This window comes from Gopherus evgoodei, chromosome 8, assembly GCF_007399415.2.
Source record: "Gopherus evgoodei ecotype Sinaloan lineage chromosome 8, rGopEvg1_v1.p, whole genome shotgun sequence".
Classification (NCBI taxonomy): domain Eukaryota; kingdom Metazoa; phylum Chordata; order Testudines; family Testudinidae; genus Gopherus; species Gopherus evgoodei.
In genome coordinates, this window is record NC_044329.1 from 70,152,884 (window position 1) to 70,176,741 (window position 23,858).

Here is a 23,858-nt window from a genome sequence, read left to right on the forward strand (position 1 = left end):
ATCCAGCGCTGGTAATCCAATGTAGACAGTTACCAGCGCTTTTCTTGACCTCCGTGGAAGGAGGAAGCCTCTGGTAATCAAGCTGGTTTCCTTTCCCGGTTTGCTCTCTCGGTCCCGGAGCCAGCCAGCAAACCGCAGGGAAGGAGACCTGCTTGCTCGGGGTTCCGGGACCGAGAGAGCAAACCGGGAAAGGAGACCAGCTTCGCCGCGGTTTGCTCTCTCGGTCCCGGAGCCAGCCAGCAAACCGCAGGGAAGGAGACCTGCTTGCTCGGGGTTCCGGGAACGAGAGAGCAAACCGGGAACGCCGCGGTTTGCTCTCTCGGTCCCGGAGCCAGCCAGCAAACCGCAGGGAAGGAGACCTGCTTGCTCGGGGTTCCGGGAACGAGAGAGCAAACCGGGAAAGGAAACCAGCTTCGCCGCGGTTTGCTCTCTCGGTCCCGGAACCCTGAGCAAGCAGGTCTCCTTCCCTGCGGTTTGCTGGCTGGCTCCGGGACCGAGAGAGCAAACCGCGGCGTTCCCGGTTTGCTCTCTCGGTCCCGGAACCCCGAGCAAGCAGGTCTCCTTCCCTGCGGTTTGCTGGCTGGCTCCGGGACCGAGAGAGCAAACCGCGGCGAAGCTGGTTTCCTTTCCCGGTTTGCTCTCTCGTCCCGGAACCCCCCTTGAAGCCGCCCAACAGCGCTGCAGTGTGGCCACATCTAACACCACTTGCAGCGCTGGTTGCTGTAAGTGTGGCCACTCTGCAGCGCTGGCCCTATACAGCTGTACTAATACAGCTGTAACAACCAGCGCTGCAAAATTTTAGATGTAGACATGGCCTTAGTCTAGATGGCTGACTGGGAAGGTCCCATTCAGGTTAATGAGCCATTAGGAAGAAACAGTAGGATTTAGGAGAAGCTTATCTCCCACCTAGTGAGCCCTCCTGTGAACCTTCTACACAGACAGTGGGGGATGGCTGCTGGGACTTTACAGGGACATGTGACCAGATCACCTGGTGTTGGACTCTATCTTGGTGTGGGAACCAAGCATTGAAACTAAGGGCTCCCACCATACGTAAAAGCTATATAAGGCAGGGGAGTGACATCATAAAGGTTCTTCACTGACTCCCCACCCAAGCAGACTCCTGGAAACACCTGAGAAACAAAGACTGAACTTTCAGAAATGCTGGACCTAGGCTAAAGAGATTTTTAGCCTATGAATGGAACACTTAGGGATTCCAAGCTGTAAGCAAGTGCAGCTTGTCCCTTAAGAATCTGCAGCCTGCTTGTATCATCACTTAGGGTAAGAATCTGCTATTCATATCCAATCTATTTAGTGTATTAAGCTTATTTTGCGTATTTGGTTTATTTGCTAGATAATCTGCTTTCACCTATTTGCTATCCCTTATAATCACTTAAAATCTCTCTTCTGTAGTTAATAAATTTGTTTTTACTTTATCTAATCTAGGGTGTGAGAATCATAACTTGGGGAGAAAGGCTGTTGCATATTCCTCTCCACACTGTGGGAGGGGGCGAATTTTATGAGCTTACGCTGTACAGCTCCTTGTGCAGCACAAAACAGAATAATTTTGGGTTTACACTCCAGAGGACGTATCTGCCCGAGGAGCTGGTCGGTACCCTAGCTGGAGCCTTCCCATGCAGGGTCTGGTCAGAGAGCCTGGCTGCCTGCAACTGCAGCTGGATGTGTTCTTTTGTGTATGTATGCTGGTGAAAGTGCAGGCTAGACAGGGCTTTGCAGCTTGTCACAGCAGTACAGTGTAAAAGGGAGCCCAGGCTTGTGGGCCAGGGGGGCACAGTGGTACCCCAGTTCCTGTTGGCACCCCAGGCGGAAACCAATCACATATGGCAGCTTACTTAATTGGTATGTTACACCAAAAACCCAGCACCCCGAAGCTAATTGTGGTAGTATTCCAAAGGAAGAGAAAAAAAAGTCAATGCAAGAAACTATTTTTCTTCTGGAAATGTGAAATCTCTGGTTTGAATCTACAACTGTTGTCTGCTGTAATTTGTCTTTGGGGAGACAAGTATGAAATCAATACAAATTAATGTGTCAATTCTAGATACCTTTACTATGCAAAGTTGGCAATGAATAGTTAGGTGTCACAACTTGGTGCAATAGTACTATGTTCATATCTTCCCCAGGATCTAAATTAAGCTCTATTAGAACATTTGTCTTCATGAGAGAGGAAAAATTTCCAATTAAACAGCCAAGCATAATTATCCAGACCTCCTGCACTTGAGGTATAATTTTTTTCGCACTGTTGTATAGGACCAGCTTCTTTAGATTACACTGCTGAAAACTTAAAATTTAAACATGAAAGTCTAAAAACTAGAAGGGCTTGGAAAGGAGAATCCAATTTATGCAATGAAAGCCATAAATCTTTAAAAGATAGTTGTAGAAACACCACATGAAATGAACATACTTTGTATATTTTAAATACAACATCACATTATTAGTTTTAAAGAGATATATACTAGTGAGTTATGTCTAGTAAACAATAATGGCAGTTTAATTTTAGGAGAGCCAGGGAGCAGTAGCTTTAGAAGCAGGAAAGGGTGAAGAACTGATGGATTTAAAGAGGAAGCCACCTACATATCCACAAATCTGGCAACCCTAGATCTCCCCAGTATAGTGATAGCCAAATTATTTGCCAGAATACTAAAAACCACCCAATCTCCAACCACTAGCACTTCAATGTCTCTAACAAGCATTAACAATGAATGTTTCACTGAAAAAACCATTGCTCATCTTCACAAGAACAGAACTGAGATTGAGGATGTACCTAAAAGAATACAAAATTACCTTGCAAGGGTTAAATCATGGTGGTGGTATTCCAGGGCTTTTGCATATTCATGCAGATAGAAATAAGCATTGCCTAGCTGACTGTAAATAGCACTAAGTGTTTTTAGATCTTCTGTTCCAACCTGAACTGCAGCTTCAAAGAAAGACACGCCAGCTCGACAATCTCCTGCTTTACACAATCGCTCGCCTTCCAAGGCCAGCTCCAGACAGGAAGCTTCCATTCTGCACAATTTGAGGGGAAAAAAGGTAACATTCAGTCTAAATATAGTTCTTTCCATAAGAGCCTGAATTCTGAAAACATTTATGCACAGGAAGTTTCTCTGAATTCCAGAAACCTACACATTAAAAACTATTTACATTTGTTTGAAACAAGGTTTCCTTATCACAAAGCAAGCATTACGTTTTATATAATGTAATAATAGTAAACTGGTGCTGGTAATGAACACAGAATGTTCTACACAAAAGCAGGAGAAAAAAATCCTCTCTCATTATCTAAAACCAAAAATGTGGATATTGGGCTATGTCTCAGCCAACCAGGGACATCCTTAGGATTTATGGGCGCCTACGCAGTATTATTAAACTGGTGCCCCTATGCTCGATGGCAGCCCAGGCTTGCAATCTGGGGCCTGGGGGGGGGACAAGGCAGCAAAGCACACCAAGACGCCTGGCTCACCTCATGGCAGCAGAGTCACAGCTCTCTGCAGAGACCTCCGTACCCTCTCCCTCCCGCAGAATGCGCACCACTGGTGCATGCATCTCTGTGAATACGGCCCCTGCCTAAGGAGACTAGGTGTGCAGGGGCCCACTTGCTCTTACCTGCTGTCATGGGCAGTGGGTGAAGCTGCCACTTGAGGAGGCTAGCTCCCTAGCCCACCTCTTCTGCCTGTAGCCCCACCCATACTACACTCCTGCTCCATCCCAGACCCCACCTCACTCCACCCAGGCCCTGCCCTCTCCCCACTGTCTCCCTCCTTTCTTCCCTTTCCCACCTTGCTCACTCCCTTCCAGTCAAATCCCTGAACCCAAATGAAGCAAATGACATTTGAAAAACAACACTCTTCTAAAATTTCTTTCTAAAGAAAAGAAGCATATTTTCCACTGCATGCCAGATGCTGAAGACTGGACATGCAAAAGGTACCTCATTAAAAGCACTAGGGAATAACAAATGTCAGTCACAGGTTTTTTGATATGCCATGAAGTTTGTCAAAGATTTATTTGCAAAAACTTTGTAGTAAGGGTGAGTCAGCTGTCTTGCTGAATACAACATTAAATATTATGGAATACATGATGCAGCTCTTCTCTCTTTTACATTTTCTTAATCAGTATTTCTAAGCTGATTTTATATTTTAAATGTACTCTTAAGCCTTCATAAATCATCCCAGATTACTACATATTTAACTAATTGAAACAAAGACATTATTTTTAATTAATCGGTCACAGAGGTTTAATGTGTTCATGACGTTCATTGCTTTTAGAAAAAAGGGGAACACTAATTTACTTTGTGTGATCACCATAACAGACATGTTTATGAAATTTCACCAGCTTTAAAAAATATGTTTTCCAAGATTTTACGCATAACAGAGGATTTTATAGCTTACTAGGTACTGATGTTTCTGGAGGATTATCTTAAAACTAGTTCATCAGATAGTCAGAAATAAAGAAAGGGAAACTCTGTCCAGCTATCTGGAAGGAAAAGGGTGTTGTCCCTTTAAGGGCTCTCTTCAATGGGAGAAAAGGATGGACAGAAAGGACAGGAAGACTTTAGAAGCAAGTGTTTTTTACTATAGTAATTAAAATTAAAATGTGTATTGTAGATAAGGGAGGTCTTTTGAAGGATATATTAAAAAAACTGAATGTCTGAAGATCCAAGCATTTAAGGCTAAAGATGATTGTCCATCAAAAAATCTATGCAAGGATTTTTTTTAGAGATGTGATTTTATAATCTTCACCAATTCACTAATGAAATATTTTTAAAGCAAATTTTAAACTAAGGTCCTGTAGACTAAGATGTTCTGAGTAAATATTACAGTAATGCACAACTGTTTTTGTCAGTAAATTCAGAAACTGACAGTATATATCTGGGGGTTGGCAAATGCCTGTTAAATGGTTTCATTACCACTTGAAGAACAGGAGTACTTGTGGCACCTTAGAGACTAACAAATTCATTTGAGCTTAAGCTTTCGTGGGCTACAGCCCACTGCATCGGATGCATAGCCTGGAACATACAGCAAGAAGATATTTATACATACAGAGAACATGAAAAGGTGGAAGTAGCCATACCAACTATAAGAGGCCAATCAATTGAGATGAGCTATCATCAGCAGGAGAAAAAAAACTTTTGAAGTGATAATCGAGATGACCCACAGAAGGTGTGAGGATAGTTAACATGGGGAAATAGATCAATTGATTGGTCTCTTACAGTTGGTATGGCTTACTTCCACCTTTTCATGTTCTCTGTCTGTATAAATATCTTCTTGCTTTATGTTCCAGTCTATGAATCTGATGAAGTGGGCTGTAGCCCACAAAAGCTTATGCTCAAATGAATGTGTTAGTCTCTAAGGTGCCACAAGTACTCCAGTTCTTTTTGCAGATACAGACTAACAGGGCTGCTACTCTGAAACCTGTCATTACTACTTGAGCAGCAAAGAGTCCTGTGGCACCTTAGAGACTAACAGATGTTTTGGAGCATGAGCTTTCGTGGGTGAATACCCACTTTGTCAGACGCAAGTGGGTATTCACCCATGAAAGCTCATGCTCCAAAACGTCTCTTAGTCTATAAGGTGCCACAGGACTCTTTGCTGCTTTTACAGATCCAGACTAACACGGCTACCCCTCTGACACATTACTGCTTGAGTGGCTCTTGAACAGTTTTCAGTGCTGTGCTAATAGGTCTGGCAGGCTGGAAGGCTTTTTCACTTTGAAGTTACTAGATCCCCTCCAGAGTAAGGGTCACACAGGCTGCTGTGGGAGCCTGCAGCAAAGGTCAGAACGGGGAAAGGAAGAGCCGGGAGGATGGACAGTAAGACTCAGTGGTGCCCCAAATTTTCAGGTGCCCTGCACAGCCATGTATGCCTAAGGATGGCCCTGCAGCCAATTACTAGGAAAAACTGTGTCAGATTTTGGCAGATAAACCAAACCAAACCCTCTAACACATTACGGTGTAGTCGGAGCAACTACTACAATTTTGAAATCTGCAGGACCAAACCTTGAGGTCTTACCCAGGCAAGTTTTCATTAAGGTCAAATGTGATTTTGCCTTAGTAACAACTGAGAAAAAACAAAGGTGATCAGAATTCAGCCAATTCAGGAGCACTCTCTCCCAACACTATTCTTGTTCTTCGTGTCTCACTGTCATTCCAGCAAGGAAACTGCACAGCATTCAAGAACAAAACTGAAATCTTTCCTATGAAACATCCTATTTCTCTCAGAAGAATATGATAGATGAGGCAGGGTGTTTTTCTTTAAAGTCACTCATTTATGCCTCCTGCCACTACTATAGCACAAATAAACAAAAAAAACCAAAACAACAAGCCCCTCTTTAGAGCTAGGAAGTCTAAGTTTGTTTAGAAAATGTAAAAATTTGAAGTTTGTTCAACACAGAATTAGGATTTTTAAAGTATCCTGATTATACTGAAACTTAAATCCATGTCAATATTGCTACCACGCAGAATGTGCTGTTAAGAGCTAAAGTTTTGGTTTTTATACAAACTGATTTTGCAGAGATTTATGATATTTTGGCCTTATATAAAACCTTAAGGACTCTAAAATACTTTACAAAGGTTATAAAGGTTCAATATTTAGGTAAGCTAAAAAATTCTACTGTCAAAATTATCAGCTGACATTTGATTTGGACAAAATATAAACTGATGGTTTCAATTTTAATAGATTTATGGTTTACAATAGCTAAGAAATAAAAAAGGATCCAGTTTAACATGTGCTCATCTGATGTATGCTAGAAGTTAGTCAGTGGAACTATACTGACTTCCCCAGTTGAGGTTCTGTCCCAAAAAGATGATATTTTTAATTTTAAAGTTAAATAGCCTAATTGCCTGCAAAATGTCATGATTTTTTTTTAAACAGCTAACAGAGAAACATTTAAATTAACTATTGAACAAGTACATTAGCTACTTTTTCTGAAGTTTTAGGTACAATATTTTCCTACTCACTTCAATGGTACTTGCCATTAGATGGCCTTGTAATGTGAATGCAACTCTATGGAAACTGAATGGCACTGTAAAGAACAAAGTGAACCAACTACCCGACAAAGTGAGACAACAACAGTATGTATTTCAATTCAGGTTGTTTGCTTCTTCTAAGTAAATCAGATACTTGGAAGATGTTTCACTAATGTGAGCCAAGAATGTGAATAGTTACAGCTATTTTCTGCACTGTTTACAATATAACATTGCTATCAGTTTATAAAGTACAAAGCAAAGTTGCAACAAAAGTACATTTTGAGCCTAGGCCAGGCACAAAGGAGTTTTGTTAGGAGAGCTGCAATAATCAAGAATGCCCTCCTTGTGCATTTAAGTTATCATTAATATTATGATAAGGTGCATTCAACCTTATAAACAGGTAATACGGTTGAACTGTTAGTAATTACATATGAACATTTTCTAGTGTTCCTCAAGAAACAAGAACTTCAGGATTCTCAATCTGAAGTAGTATAACTTATTTTTAAAAATAAAGACATTTATATAAGCATTAAAAAAAGGTAGCATACTAATAAACTCCCAAAATAAAATAAAATTCCATACTTTGGAAAAAAAAATTAACAAACTGAAGTCTTATTCTGGAAAACGACTCACTAAAATATACCCATCACTTCTAAAAATTGTTATTTAGCTTGGTTTACAAAGTAGATACAACAGCAACTCAATACCATACTGCCTTTCATCCCCAAAACTCTTTCAGAATCTAATAATTGCTTATTCTCAGCATAACATTTTAAATGCAATTAAAATATTTTCCATTATTAGTGTTCCTTTCCATCACTAAGACAACTTGTCATAACTCTTGATCTGATGTTATCTATTTTTTATTAATTATTCTACACAACAGCAACATCATGCATTTCTAGGCTAAACGAAAAACTCTTTGGCCTCTGAATTACTTTAAAGTTTTTATTGGGTAGGACACTGACCCAATTAAATGTCAAAACTAGATCTGAGGAAATTAGTACACAGTACCATAAAAGCTCAAAAACATTAGATAACATTTTGCCTAAACTGGGTGAAAGAATTTAAGCATGGAAACTGCACAGAGCAGCTAATACAGTTTATTATATGCTCGCACCCTAGTGACTTAGAAAACATTTAACACCCAAGCAAATCTCTAGTACAATGAGAATTAATACAATGTCAAAACAATATTTTCCTTGAAAAGCAAAATCACTAACACCGGCAATTAAAAATAATATCCCCCAACACCAACAGCTATTTCATTGGAAATATTAAAGTGCAGATAGATATCTAGGCAAAACACTGAGCTGAAGAACAGTTAATTAACTTTTATATTATGAAACATTGATTAAGGAGTTAGTAAGTAACAAAACATTTATAAAACCTGAGCAGGAACCAAGTATTTTTGAATGCTCCACTGGATTGCTTTTCAGAAGAACCAGAGTAGTGTAGGCCATAAGTAAAATGAGTTAACAAAATTGTACTGTACCTGGTAGTCTTTGACATTCCACAACTTAAGCAGAGTGACATAATAGACATTCTTAGTTTTTATAATTAAATACAATATATGCCTGGTAGCTGGTAAAGATGCTGAAGAAAAAAAGATATGTCAACCATGGAGTTCTCCCCAGGCCCAACTTTCCAGACTGGATATCCATAACACATGCAGTACTTTTATGTTTTGAGAAGTTGAAGAACTGCTATTTGTTCTGACACAGAGCCATCTTCTTTCATTTTACTGCACAGTGTACGTGTTCAATGTTGTTTGGGAAAAGCCAGAAATGTTTATGTACAGTATGTCATACCATCAGCAACAAAAGATTTAAGATTTAACACACTTCATTGGGTAATCTTAACTAATCCTATCCCGAGAGGTTCTCTCCGGGCACCTCATGTTAACTGACACATCCAATTAACTTGACAGGTAGAAAATATGGTGCTCCTCAGTGCTAAGACTTAGAATGTCACACAGTCACTTAAGTTTCTTTAGATTTTAGCTTACAGTGTTTGCAGGTCTTTGTACGGGAGTTTCATATTCTTGAGAAATAAGCTATGTGTACTGCTTGACTTCAGTTCTATAAACTGAAATCTAGCTATCACTATCTTCATAGTAAATGAACATTTTGCTTGGATATTATGATATACTCAGCAACTATGCATTAAAGCCACAGAAAAAGGCACAAGGAGGCCTGAGGCATTCAAGGGAGATAATTTAAGAAAGCGTGATATAAATCAGAAATAAACCATTTAAAATATTTTTTCTCTGCTGTCATGCATCCAAGTAATTTTACACTAAACAGGTTCCTTAGCAAATAAAATATTGTTTGATGAAACATTAGTTCATCAAGGAACAAAATACAAACTTTTGACTTTTTTTTAGTATGTATCAAGTGAAAGGTAAAATGGTTATTAAACTTTCTGTAATGATTGTTCTTTGAGATGTTTTGCACATGTCCATTCCACTGCAGATGTATGTGTGCCCTGAGTACAGTTGCTGGAAAATTTTCCCTCAGTTGTACCGTTAAGTCAGCTCTGGCACCCTACTCCTGGAGATAACCAAGAAAGAGCATCTTGAATGGGGTCTTGGCATCGGGGGAATCTCCACAGGATCCAAAAGGGCCACTACATTGGCATAGGAAAGTGACCACTAGGCCAAGTACTCAATGGTACTCCTGTGCCAGAGACAATGGCATGGTAGGGATGCGTGGAGGAGTGGCAGAGTCTATTCCTTGGATGAGAAGAATACAACCCAATTTTTGACTTCAAAAACGAGCCTTCTTCCAGTGACCATGGATGTGAGGCTCCCCCTGGTGCTGGCGATTACTCCTGGGGTGGGGAGGCGTGCACCAGGGCCAGCTTTTGACAGTACCATCGGACCCAGTACCGGATGGCAGCTGGGCGCTACGTGATCCCTCCTGCCCGCAGGCCCCAGCATCAGTGACGGCAGTACCAAGCGGGCCACCGGGTCTTTGGCCACAGCGAATGCCTCTGGAGTGGATGGAACCACAACATTGTTGATGCCACACTGTCCCTCCGGTGCAGACGGTTCATCCAGGACCAGATTCAGCACCCTCTGCTTAGGGGTTAGAGTCAGAGTCAATAGTGCCACCTGCAATGCCGAGACAGAGTGACCTGATTTAGGTTGCACTGCGCTCTGCTCCCTGTGCTTGGACCTCTTCGGTGTTGGGGAATGACCCATCTCTGTAAGCTGCTCCTTCTATCTCTATCTCTTTCTTGGCACTGATGATGGAGAATGGTGCCGGGACTCCCATACAGCAGGAGGAGCGCTCTGCATCAAAACTAACGTGCTCGGTGCTGAGTCCAACCAGCCTGGCTCAGAGGAAGGTCTGAACACCGTTTTCATCAATAGAAACTTTAACCTGGCCTCCCAGTCTTTCTTCACGTGAGATTTAAACTCGCTGCAGATCTGACAGCAATCCCTGATGTGAACCTCACCAAAGCACTTTAGACAGCTAGAATGCAGGTCACTCAAAGGCACAGCCTTGTTGCAGGAGGCACAGGGCTTGAAGTCTGGTTACCAAGGCATGCCTTGGCATGAGGAATGGACAAACTCCGCTAACTGATGGAGAAACGCCAACTACACTATCTAAACTAAAATACTGTTACTAACTTTTCCATAGCTGTTGTTCTTTGAGATGTGTTGCACATGTTCATTCCGTTGGGGTGTGTGTGCACCCCATGCATAGCTGCCAGAAATTCTTCCCCTAGCGGCATCTGTCAGATTGGCTCTGGAGCCCGCTGGTGCCACATACTCATAGCACTAGTATCAGGGGCTATGCTGAGCCTGCATTCCTCATTTTCTTCTGACTGACTACTCTAAGAGTAGGGCTGGCAGGTGGGTCTTGGAATGGACATGTGCAACACATCTCAAAGAACAGTTATGGAAATGTTGGTTAACCGTTTTTTCTTGTTGGAGTGTTTGCACATGTCCATTTCATTGTAGGTGACTCACAAGCAGTTGTGTTGGAGGTGGGCTCGGAGATCAAGGACAAGCCAAGTGTAGTACTGCACGGCCAAAGTGTGAATCTTCTCTGGTCTGCTGATGGCATAATGCGTCGAGAACATGTGCACCGCAGACCAGGTGGGTGGCTCTACAGATGTCTTGAATCAGGTCTTGAGCCAGAAAAGCAGTGGAACAGGTCTGAGACCTTGTGGAATGAGCGGTCAGGTTTGTTGGAAGGGAATTTCCTGTCAGATCATGATGTGATCCAAGACAAAGTCCTCTGTGCAGATACAAGGAGGCTTTTCAGCCTTTCTGCTATTGCTATGAAGAGTTGAGGTAATCTACAGAATAGCTTAGTCCTTTCAATGTAGAATGCCAAAGTGCACCTCATGTCCAAAGAATGCAGGCACTGCTCTTTTCTATTCAAATGAGTTGTGGGGTAAAAGACTGGGAGAAAGATTGGCTGGTTACAATGGAACTGGGACACCACTTTCAGAAGAAATTTTGGATGTGGATGTAGCTGGATTTTACTTTTTAAAGAAAATTGTGTATGGAAGCTCTGTGGTGAGGGCGTGAATCTCTGATACTCCCCTGGCCAACACAATGACCACCAGAAAGGCAACCTCCCAAAAGAGGTGTAATAATGAGCATGTTGCTAGTGGCTCAAGGAGCAAGTCTGTCAGCTTTGAGATAAGGTTCAAATCCCAGGGAGAAACTGGGTCCCTTACTTGGGGAAATGCCTTCTCCAGGCCTTTCAGAAAACAGCTTACCTTCTCATGAGAAGAGAGGGACTTATTGTCAACTTTAGGATGGAACACAGAGATGGCCGTCAGATGAACCTCGACTGAAGAGAAGGCAAGGCCTTGATGTTTCAAGGATAAAAGATAATCCAAAACAATTTGCAGGGATGTGCGCTCTGGTGGAACTCCTTGCTGTGATGATTGCACACAAAAATTGCTTCCATTTTTCCCAGTAAGTTGCCCTCGTGGAGGGCTTCCTGCTGCCCAGCAGAACTTTATGCACCTGCTTGGAGCAAGCCAGTTCCTCAGGGTTTAGCCATAAAGATTTCAGGCCTTCAGATGCAATGCGCTGAGGTTTGGATGAAGCAGTGCATGGGTGCCAGGTTTGTATAATTTTTGGTGGTACCGACAATGGGTCCAAGCAGAGCCATCCCGTCGATAGGATGGAGCGGGGCAACTACCTTAGGCCCCACGCTTTGGAGGGCCCCGTGCTTCAGGGGGATGTGGGGTCCAGGGCAGCCTGGGGAGCTAGTGCGGGGCCTGGCCCCAGCAGCAGCAAGCAACCTGGCCCCAGCCCACCCTGCTCCACTGGCAAAGCTTGGGGAAGGGGGTGGAAGACAGAAAGAGGAGGAAGTGGGGGCGAGGGCTGGGGGAAGGGATAGAGTGGGGGTGGGGCAGAGCAGGGGCAGGAAGGCCAAGCCCCCCACTAACTCTCCAGGCTGCCCTGGACCCCGTGTTGCACTGAAGCACAGTGTCCCCCCAAAGTGCGGGTGGTTGCCCAGGTCCATCCTATGGATGGGACAGCTCTGAAAATATAAGCCCAAACATTGGTGGAGCCAGGCCCACGTTCCTGAATATTGGTGGAGCACAGGCACCACGGATCCATATAACTTGCTGCCTATAGTGGGCCGATAGTCCTGCATGATCAGGATTGGAATAACGAGAGACTGTTCAGAGGCTCCACAGACACCACAGTATGAGGAGTACCATGTTTCCTGGGCCCTGGTGGGGCTAATAGGATGATCCAAGCTCAGTGCTGCTTGATCTTCATCAGAACCTTGTGAATCAACGGGATTGGCGGAAAACTATACAGTAGGTGATTCAACCATAACAGGAGAAAAGTGCTGATGAGAGACCCTTGACTGTGGCCCCTCAGAGAGCAGAACTGCTGACACTTCCTATTGGTATGGATGGCAACCAGGTCTGTGGGGGGAACACTGGTGACCACTGGTGACATCCAGGTGGGGAGAGAGCACTCGTGGTGAGCAGAGAAGGACTCGCTCAGGAGATCTGTGAGAAGATTTTTCACTCCTGGAATGTAAGATGCTTCGAGGCCTCTCGAATTTGCTATGCAGAATTCCCAGAGAAAGACTGCCTCTTGACAGAGTTCTTCCATCTGTTGATATAGAACAGGGCTGCCACAGCTGCATGCGGGCGCCGGCCCCTGTGCACCCCCTGGTTCCCCTCTCGCCATGCTTGGGCTCTGCGGCTCCTGGGCATGTGAACCGCAACCGGGGCGCGGGGCCCTGCTCCTGCTCCGGGAGGGGCAGCAGCGGCTCACACTCCCAGGAGCCACAGAGCCTGAGCGCAGCAATGGGGAACTGGGGGGCACACAGGGGCCGCCGCCCACATGCATCCGCTGCAGGAGCCACGGGGGGGGGGGGGGAGAGGCAAGGGCGGCCAGGCGGGTCACAGCCAGGGCAGTGCACCCCCCAGCTTTCCCCTCACTGCGCTTGGGTTCTGCGGCTCCCGGGTACGTGAGCTGCCACTGCCCCTCCTGGAGCAGGCTCAGGGCCCTGCACCCCAGCGGCAGCTCACATGCCCGGGAGCCGCAGAGTCTGAGCGTGCCGAGGGGCGAGCTGGGGGACGCCTGCAGAAGGGAGGGGGCTGGGCCACAGCCTAGGCAGGAGGGGCAGGGGGAGCGGATGCTCCTCACTAGCCACGCCGCCGCCTTTGCAGGGCTGTTGCTCCCCTGCATCACGCCAACTCCTCCATGGCTGGGTCTCGCTGCCCCCGCAAGCAGGACACTCTGGCCCTCCTGTACAATGCAGGTGATAGGATTTCCCTGAATTAATTCCTGGTAGAAGTAGAGCATATCTTCTTAGAAAAACTTCCAATCTGGGTTTAAAAATTGCCAGTGACAGAGAATCCACCACAACTCTTGGTAAATTGTTCCAGTAGTCAATTACCCTCCCTTTAAAAATGTGCACCTTATTTCCAGTCTGAATTAATCTTCTGTAAAGAGTCTATTGATTTATAAAACCTGTTTTTAGGAACCAGTGGATACCAAAAATCTAAGAACTACTTTCCATTTGGATCACTCTTATTGACTTATTTTAAATTTGGAGTCTAGCTTAATTGTGTGAAAGGAAGGAAGAGAAGGAAGTATCTGTCTCAGACTAATTGCAGATGCCTGCACGGACCAATTTTTCAATATTTTTAGTGATACCATATTATAGACTGTTACCCAGCTCTCAGATTTTGTCAGTGTAGTTTTGGACAAACAGGCTGTTTACAGACTTCTGCTCTGAGTTAAAAGCTGATAATTAAAAAGGGAATTACACATAACCTTCAAAGTTAGTTACAGGAACAGCCTGAGCTACTGAACACACACTATTCTCAGTTTCAAAAAATCCCCCTTTTTTTGGAATGCTCTCAAAGCAGGTTTAAATTGCTGCTGCTAACATGGATAAGTTGCCAGCAGGCAGACAAGATGAGGTTGGGTTATCAATTTTTTTAGGAAGTAATTAAATAGTTACAAGAAAGTAATTTCATATTCTTCCTGTCTGTTATATTGTCTGACTTGAATTACTTCATTATTCACTAACCAAGTGCATAACAAAGGATGCATTGAAGCAGTAGAGACCAAGAGAGAACAAGCTTCATTCATTTGTGTAATTCTAGGGAAATTCTGTTCCAGCTAAACAGAATAATGCTCTTGAAGATGTTTTTGTGGAAATATTCACACAAGTGCTTCATTTTGTTATTCCCCTGGTCCTGCTTTTCTGCCACAGATTTTTGTTCTGTATACATTCTCATTTGTAAAACTACCTCACCTTCATTTGTCACCCAAAGTAATTCATCTCATCCTTTTTAAAATCTTCTTTAACCTTTTTTTTACTTTCTCTTTGAATTTTCTCTGCTAATAATAAAATAAACCTTTTCCCCACCCACACTGTTTGGAATCTCCTTTACTTTAGCTGTAGTCTGCAAACAGTGAAGCTGCAGAAAACTGTTATAGGGAAACAGAAATTAGAACAAAACTAGACCAGCGGAAGTCATACCTACACCACAGACCACACACCACCTTAACTCTGTCCCTCAACCTTCCTTTCCACACACATCCCTTTACTAGACTAGTCCCTCTCAGCAATTCATGTGTTAGCTAGCATGTTGTAAAACTGTAGTTTTAACAACGCGAACCTTTGCACATGCTAGCTGCCTGAGTTGAAGCCTGATTGGAGTCTCAGTTTCACCTACTACAGGGGTGGCCAAGCGTACTGACCCTCCGAGGTGCATAAGACAATCTTCAGAAGTTCAAGAGCCAGGGCGCTCCTGCTGGGGCTTGGAGCTTCAGCCCCCAGAATATGCCTGCCAAAGCTCACGGCTTCTGCCTCGCTCCTGCTGAAACCTCAAGCCCTGGCAGGCGCACCCTGCATGGTTGAAGGCCCTATCCCACCACCCCACTGCCAAGCAGAAGTCCCAAGCACTCTCCCAGTCTGGTAGGTGGAGAGTTGGTAGGTATGGGGAGCTCTGTGTGCCACACTTTAACTGTAAAAGAGCCACATGCGGCTCATGAGCCACAGTTTGGCCACTCCTGGCCTAGTACAGCTTGCCTTGTTTATATTAGAACTTTACAACATGCTTACATGAAGTTAAAACAAAAACAAAAACCATACTCAAGGCTGTAGGATCTTTGATAATTTAGTGTTCTGTGGTGGAGGTAGCTTGCCAGTAGTTGCTCCATGGAGCATTTGCTGGTGGGTCTCTGGAGAACTGGCCAGTCACTGGTGTTTGCATCATCCTTATTTCCAGCCAGTGAATAGCAATAGAAGACAACCCAAAATACATTTTATGTCTTTTCATGTAGGCAATTGATGTAGCTGCTACAGGGAAATTGTCTGACTACAGAGTGAGAAGAGGGATGACCCACACAATTAAAAACAGATCCACAATCATCTCTCTGTACTAAAACGTGCACCCTGCCATTCAAATTGTTTGAGAACCCTTGCTACAGGAATCTCTTTGGAAAGGGAATTCTGCTCAAGAGACAAAAGGGAAAGAAATTACCTTCTGCATATACAAATACTGACAGACAAATAATAGGTCATAACCTGAACATAAAAGTTATGGCGGGGGGGGGGTGTTACCGTGAAATTCTACACTCTACAATCAACTGACTTGAGAACTAAACTCTTTAAACTACATCCATTTAAATCAAAGCCTCAGATCAGTTCAATATCTGAATCAATATCTTACGAGTTTTTTCTTTATACTAGGTTCCTTGGAAATTAAAAAGGTGTTAGTATTGCCTCACCACCACCACAACCATCCTTAGGCACAGTGTAATCTGACCACTATTTAAGAACCATCACGATTACATAGAATTTCTGCCCTCTGCCCTCCCCACCTCCACTGAAAAAAAAAAGAAGTTAAGTCTCCATTTTTAGTTTTAAAGAAGTTGCACTCCGTCTTGTTTTGTGATATGAAAAGGTACTTAGAAACGTCACTATAGCCGTGGCTGTCTAAATGTTTAGTGTTATTGCAAGCTATTGATTGCTTTAGTCATTTTAAAAGTATGCCTTACTTTTTGATTACTTGTTTTTTCAGTCTCAGGATGCAGCCATACGTTCGTACTGTTGCAACCATACAGTTACTATGGGAAAGCTGCAACATTGCACAGTATCCACATATTTTGTTTCACGTCCATGGAGTGAAGAGTGGTCCAGAAGAAAGGCATCCTCTTTGTGGCCTAGCTAATTTCCCTGTCTCCCTTCCTTTACCTATGGCAGTAGGGACTCCAGGGGATAGTGAAACAGACCACACTGTGGGTGACAGTACTATGCAAAAAGACTTGACTTTATTGGCTTTACTTCAGCGGGTGGAGTAAGAAGAGGATGGCCTTGATGCTTACATGTTTAAAATCAACTATATTCTACTGTCTCTTCTTCAGAGCTCAGGAGAGTGGGAGATGCTAGTGAAGCAGTGAACGGACACATGTGGCAACGCTTAGTGAAGAAAGAGCATGCAGGCACACATGCATTCTCCAGTGTATGTCCACATGTTGTACTAACCAGCCATTGATTGGGTCTTTTCAGGGTTTCCCTGATCTGGTGCCAATTTCATGTTAAAGTTAGGATTCTATTTAAAAACTCTATTTCCCATTATACCCCAGTGTTTCTCTTCGGCAAACTGGTGTTTAGAGAGTCAGTTGGGAGCCAGAGCTCCTGTTGCTCTTAAGACTGCCCTGAACATGTGTATTGGGAGACAGACTGAATTAAGGCTATCATCATCCTGCATGCAGCTAGTTTCATATGAGACATGAACAAGGATTCTGACATGTTCATGCTGTCACAAAAGGGTGGGCTGGGGCATTTCATAATTGCACTGGGAGAATCAACTGCATCAGCGCAGTTGTTAGGCTTCTGCTTGGCATCTACACTAGCACTACTCCTGTGTAGAGTGATACAGTGGCAGACAACATTGCTATTAGCCTTGCTGAAGGGGCCACCATAGGACAGATAATACAGGTTCTGGGAAGAAAAGGTGTGTACCATGCTGACCTGCCACCACCCAACAGCAAAAGCACAAAGTATTTCTAAACTCCTTCACCTTTAACATGCTTTACAACCAAATTTCAACATCTACACGATGTAGGTGAATATCTTCATTTAATGAAGACAGCATTCACCTCAATAAGAGCATATCAAGCAAGTTTAACTTTGACAGATTTTAAGCATTTAATATGTCAAGTTATATCAAGATATAGCAACTGCACCTCCAAGACAACATTCCTCCTCTTTATAACTTTAAGCATTGTCATCCATATGTATGCAAGAAGTACCTCTTAAGACACTCTCCCTAGCTCATATAGTCAGTAGATTATGAAACTACGCATAGTTTGTGGAGGTGCTGGGGGTACGGTCAAGGGGGTACAGCAAGATAACACAATACAGCAGAAGACTATCAAATAAAGTGGGCCATTTCAAACACTTAACTGATCAAGTCAATGAAGGGAAGTACACATGAATTACACTACTGGGATTATATGCCACTTCCTTCTTAGAACAGAACAAAAAGTCACACCAAATTGGCATACTAAGCCCTCATAAAACACTGCAATATTTTTATAGTAAATCAGATACACCAGTTCATCTTGCAACTGCACGCAGTTCCAGTACAGTAACAGTTTCAAAGCAGAGCTATGGAAGGTATAAAAAGTGAAACTTCTGTAAGTTTGGTACTGTTCTTTCAAGAAGTATAGAATGAGGGGGTTTTCTTTTAATTATTTTCTCATTTCACACAATTCTTGGGTTCAAGACCAAATGAGACACCATCAGGTCAAATCTGAACCAAATTTTAGGTTTTGCAAAATAAGCTTTGACAAAACCTAATACTATCAGAAACTTTTCTAATGGAACGTTTCCCTATCCAGTGCAAATATTTTTCACCAGAGTTTGCACTATACTAGGCAACCGAGTAGTCTATTTTCATTGTTCAAGCCGAGAAAAGAAAAAGAGCAAAACTTTTGAACAGTAAGAAGTTATATGTTTAAATTTCTTTCAGTTTTAAGGTACAGTGCCACTAGTAACACAGGTAAAGAAATAGGTTCCTGTTGAAATTATGTTTAACTTTGCTATTTCTCTTTAAAAATCACAGTATTGAACATTCACATAAAGTTTCTATTGTTAACACAGTACTTAAAGCTTTATACAAAAAACAGTACATAGTCTTACCTGTAGCGAACATGAAAGGAATGATCTTCACGCATGCTTATCAAAACATTACTTTCCTCCATTGAATTGCATTATCAGTACAGAAAAGTGTTCTGCAGGCAGGACAAGTACCTTAATATGGAGAATTGTTGTCAGCACATTATCCCAGTTAGTATATTAACAAGTTAGAGTTAATAGTGCCTAAGCTCCTGCTGAAATACTCTTCTTTATTAATAAGGAAAAGAGATCAGTGCCAAACACAGCTTAATTTTCCATAAACGTGTCCCGAGTTCTTGCGTCTGTGGCCCTTTCAGTTCCATTCAGCTGCATGTCTGCAAAGGGAACACAAGATACTTGCCTTGAAGTCTCATTTTCAAAGAACTCATAACCACCTTGGGCTGATGCAAACCCCAAAGCTATCCCTGCTGAGTGCCAAATCTTATCAACCATTTAAAGTGAGAGAAGCAAAGTGTTTCCCTGTGACCATGGGAACTTTTGCATGCAGGCAGCTGAAAAAAAAAAAGAAAGGTTCAACAGAAAGCAGTACTCTGTGTTCAGCTAGATTTTGAATCAGCTATCATTATGTTGCTAGTCTTTTGTCCAAGTGAGAAGCTTAAAGGATAAATATATGAGTTTGGTTTTAATATAGCATCTTCCATGTTTATAAGTAAATCATGTTAACATGCACTTGTGAATTACATGGCTATGCATTCCAGCAAGAGATTTTAGAGATGTCAATACATGACAGCAAAACTCAAGCACTCTAAACAGTCATCAGAACACCAAGAGGAAATTCAATCTACCTTTATTTAATTCATAGATTTAGTCTTGGACCCACATTTTCCACACAGCATCCTTCCTTCTCTCCACATACACCTCTCCCCTCCAATTTTTCTCTTATTTCTGCTTCCAGCGTCAACCACTTCCATAACCTATAATTCCAACATAATGCTCCCATTTGCCTCCAATAGTGCTTTTTCCCCTACCCAGTCCTGCCAAGACGTCCTCTCTGGCCAGCACTCGATAACCAAAAGTATCAGCCCTCTTCCAGTATGACAGTTCTTTCACCCTTCCATGCAGGTGGTTACAATTGCCTCAGTATCAATAAGTGGGTGTGATTTTTTTTTATTATTATTATTAATAATTCAAGAGCGTAACACATAGATTTCAAGATTCAGTTGAGTCTTCATGGATTAGGAAGGCCTTATGTTACAATCTACTTATTAGAAGTGCCAAACAAGTCCTGCCCCACTAATGCAACAATATGATTGAAGATTTTGAATGCACAGGAATGAGGGAGTTATAGCTTCCATGGAAGTGGTAACTGAACCTTCTCAATCTACACAGTGTATACACACTATGATTTTGTATAATGGCATAAAAATTAATGTGATAAACAACATTACAAACAATGCACAAGGGGTCAATTTATAGTTCCTGTGATTTCCCACAACTTTAAATTATCCAATTTTTACATTTATGTCTGAATCATAGCATTTTGTGTACTGAAGCTCTGAAAAAGAGAGACAGAAGTAAACTAGAAATCAGTGCATTTTTGAACGTACATCAATGATCACATCTTCAAATAAACACAATTTTTTGTTCATAATGCAGTCCAAATGTATAAAGGAAAAACATAAGAACTCCTAGACACTGAAAGGATATGTCTGCACTGCACATGAAGCACAGGTCTGCAGGACCCGGACTTGTGGACTCTGTTTCCAAGCCTATGCTTGAGCATCGACACTACATTATAAATCTTGGTTTACAATTACTGGACCCAGGTCTCAAACCTTCTGACTGGGGTTTGTGGCTTGACCTGCGTCCATACTGCAAAATAACAGGGCTTGGACCAGAGTCTCAGCAGGACTTGGGATCTGACCTCCCCCACCCCTGGCAGGGTGCTAGGACCTGGGCCCTGAATGCTTGCTGACCCAAGTTAGACCGATTTGTGTGTGGATGGAAGGGGGGCTTGGGTTCAAACCTTGTGTCAGAGCCCAGGCTTAGTGTGCAGTGTAAACGAACCCTTAGATACGGATTAAGATTTTCTAAGATGATTTAGAGAATTTGGCACTTGTTGCAATGGGAGAAATTTCATTTTTGGGTGCGTCTACACAGAACAAAATAAAAAAATCATGTGGCAGCGAATCCTAGAGCCTAGGTCAACTGACTCAGATTCACAGTGCAAGCTAAAAATAGCAGTGTAGACATTCTGTCTCTGAGTCCAGGCTCCAGCATGAGCCTGAACATCTACACTGCTTTTTTTAGTCCTACACTGCGAGCCCAAGTCAGTGGACCCAGACTCTGAGACTTGCTCGTGGTGTGTGGTTCTTGGGGTAGGGGGTGGGGAGAGGAGGGATATTTTTTCTTTTATGCGTTGTGTAGGTAAACCCTTAGAGAACTGTATCTTGCTATTCAATATTAAAAATGTAACAGAAAAGTGGATATTATGAGTATACAGTATACCTTTATATATACTTATCTGTATTTTCAACTAAAACGTCTTCAAGCAGGACAATGACACCTGTCTTCACCAAGGAATAGGTCCATAGTAAGTATGAAGTTTAAAAAGAAGTCACTTGAGTTTAACTCTTCCATGACGTCAAACAAAACTACACTCACAAATGTGTGAAAGAGTGCCTTCACTGATGAAAGCCTTATTGGAAATTAAAATACAAAAAAAAAAAAAGGCCATACATACAAGTTAAACAAAGGTTTACCATTCCACCACACCAACCTTGCATATAAAGTCATATCTGAGATGGAATAAATGCATGAGGTTTAGCTGAATGGATATTTTTTCATAAAGTTTTAAAGCATCTGAAAAATTGGGATTAGTATGGAATTTCTTCCTGAACAAAGATTATAATATAGCTAGTACAATGTTTAATATTGTATAATCAAGTGTATCAGCTCCACAATAAAAAGAACAATGTCTTACCAAACTTTTTTATTGAGAGAGACTGCTGATCTGATGCCCGTTATTCCCTTTTTCTAAGGATCACAAGATCTTTAACTTCTACCTGGGCAGTGAGTGGAAAAAATAAGTTACTTCAACTGAACCTGTCATTGGAGGATGGGAACTCTCCTGCAGGATCACCTCTGCCTCCTCAGCACTGTACTGAAATTTAAGCATTGGGGCATAGAAGTTTGGGGCTTGCTTGGTGCAAGGTAGGTGCAAGTATTACCCTACAGATAATACGAGGGGAAAAATGAGGTTTGGGGCTTAATTTTCAGAGGCACTGAACACTTCCAGCTTCCATTTACTTCAAATGACTTGTGTGTATTTAGCAACTCTGAAAAAAATCAGACTCCAACTGATTTGGGTGAGGTTATAAGGCAAGTCCAAGGAAAAGCAAGAAAGAGGATCCAAGTCTCCTGACTACCAGTCCTCCACTTTAACCAGTAGTACAGTATAACAATAAATGCAGCTTTCCCAAAAGTCTGCTAGGTTATAAATTGACCTGGTTGTCAAGAACTTCCAGACTCGAGTTTCTGATGCTATACAGCATTTTCTACCACAAAGATTTAGTTGCCTAGGCTAGGAGACAGTACAAACTTATATGAATAAAGTAGACATCTCCGTGAAATTTTCAGTAAACTGTGGATTCTAACAGATCTCTTCAGTTCTGAGATATCTTTTGGAAAGCACAACAGATTGATGTGTCTGGTGTAGACAGTTATGCAGTAATAGAGGTACTTACCTAAAATATACCTCAAAAGAAAACCAAAAATTCTTATTTTTAAAGCAGATACTAGCTAATTGGGAACAATCAATTGCATTTACTCTAACTATATATAGGAGAACCATTTCCACACAATTTTTAGTGGAATGATTCAGCAGATAAGATTATTATTAGATTAATTTATTAGCAGAATATGGAAGACCAACCGTCATAAGATGATGGAATGATGGAAATGTTTCTGTTTTAAAAATTTCAATCTAACGATCACTTAAATCAAGACTGTTTTCTTCAAAGCAAAAAAATATATTTAAAGTACAGAAATTTTTCCTCTAGAAATGGAATATTTCAGGTTGTAACAATGGGGAGAAAAAAAAGAAAGGGCAGGCTTGAAGCAGATAATCTAAAAATGGAGCTTTGGCAAGCACTGTTGAATTTACAGTTAAATAAAACCATACCAAAGAGCGTAACACAGTAACTCCTCACTTAAGGTTGTAGTTATGTTCCTGAAAAATGCATCTTTAAGTGAAACAATGTTAAACAAATCCAGTTGTCCCATAAGATTTAATGCAAATGCAGGGGGTTAGGTTCCAAGGACATTTGGGGGGGGGGGGGCAAACAAAAGGCATTATACTATATATTGTACAGTACTGTACTGTGGTTGGAAAGTGCCCCTGGCTTACCCCACACAGGCACAGCCCGCTACAGGCAAGGACACTAGGAAGCACCTTTGCAGCAGCAGCGGCAGCTTCCCCGGAGAACAGGCTCGGATTTTGCCAGGAATGCTCCAGGCCTACCTTTTTCTGTCCCTGCTCCACTCCAGGCCCACCTCTTCCCACCCCCACTCCACCTCCTCTCCTGAGCACGCCACATCCCTTCCTCCCAGAAGTCCTAAGCACCGCCAACAGCTGTTTGGCAGCACTTAGGACTTTCTGGGAGGGAGGAGGAAGAGCAGAGATGCAGTGCTTCCCCGCTCCTGCCCCTCCCTCCCAGAAAGTCCTAAGCATGAAGTGCTGGGAGGGAGGAGGAGGAGCAGGGACGCCCCACATCTCCACTCCTCCTCTCTCCCTCTCAGAAAATCCTAAGCGCCGCTAAACAGCTGTTTGGCAGCGCTGAGGACTTTTTGGGAGAGAGGGGCAGGAGCAGGGAAGCCCTGCGTGGAGTGGAGTGGAGACACAGCGCTTCCCCACTCCTGCCCCTCCCTCCCAGAAAGTCCTAAGCATGCACCAAACAGCTCTTCGGCGGTGGGAGAAGCACTGGTAGGAAGGGGGAAGAGGCGGAGAAGCTGAATTTGTGCAATGTTCCCTTGTAAAGTCGCTGCTCTTCCACAGAATCTTACAAGCAGGCAGCCAAACGACGTTATAAGGGAGCATTGCACAACTTTAAACAAGCATGTTCCCTAATTGAGCAGGGACATAACACTGAAACAACGTTAAGTGGGACAAAGTTAAATGAGGAGTTACTGTAAAATATATCTAGATGTTAGTATGGGCCCAGATTTTCAGACCTGTGCACACACAAAATTCCACAAAATATGGTGCAAAGAACACAGAGCAG

The 23,858-nt window shown here is 42.6% G+C and overlaps 1 protein-coding gene across 7 annotated transcripts in view; it reads right to left on the reverse strand.

Moving 5' to 3' along the window:
- Positions 1-23,858, reverse strand: part of GPSM2 (G protein signaling modulator 2) — a 60,899-nt gene that overhangs the window by 24,739 nt on the left and 12,302 nt on the right. For 4 of the 7 annotated variants that reach the window (XM_030574008.1, XM_030574007.1, XM_030574011.1 and 1 more), the window contains exons 3-4: positions 18,640-18,750; positions 2,800-3,021 (exon numbers count right to left, since the gene is read on the reverse strand). In XM_030574008.1, coding sequence (XP_030429868.1) covers positions 2,800-3,021; positions 18,640-18,701 — 284 coding nt within the window. In that variant the 5' untranslated portion in view covers positions 18,702-18,750. Of the gene's footprint in view, positions 1-2,799; positions 3,022-18,639; positions 18,751-21,084; positions 21,147-21,559; positions 21,642-23,858 lie in introns of those variants that run through there. The other 3 variants (XM_030574009.1, XM_030574010.1, XM_030574012.1) reach the window with 3 other exon arrangements.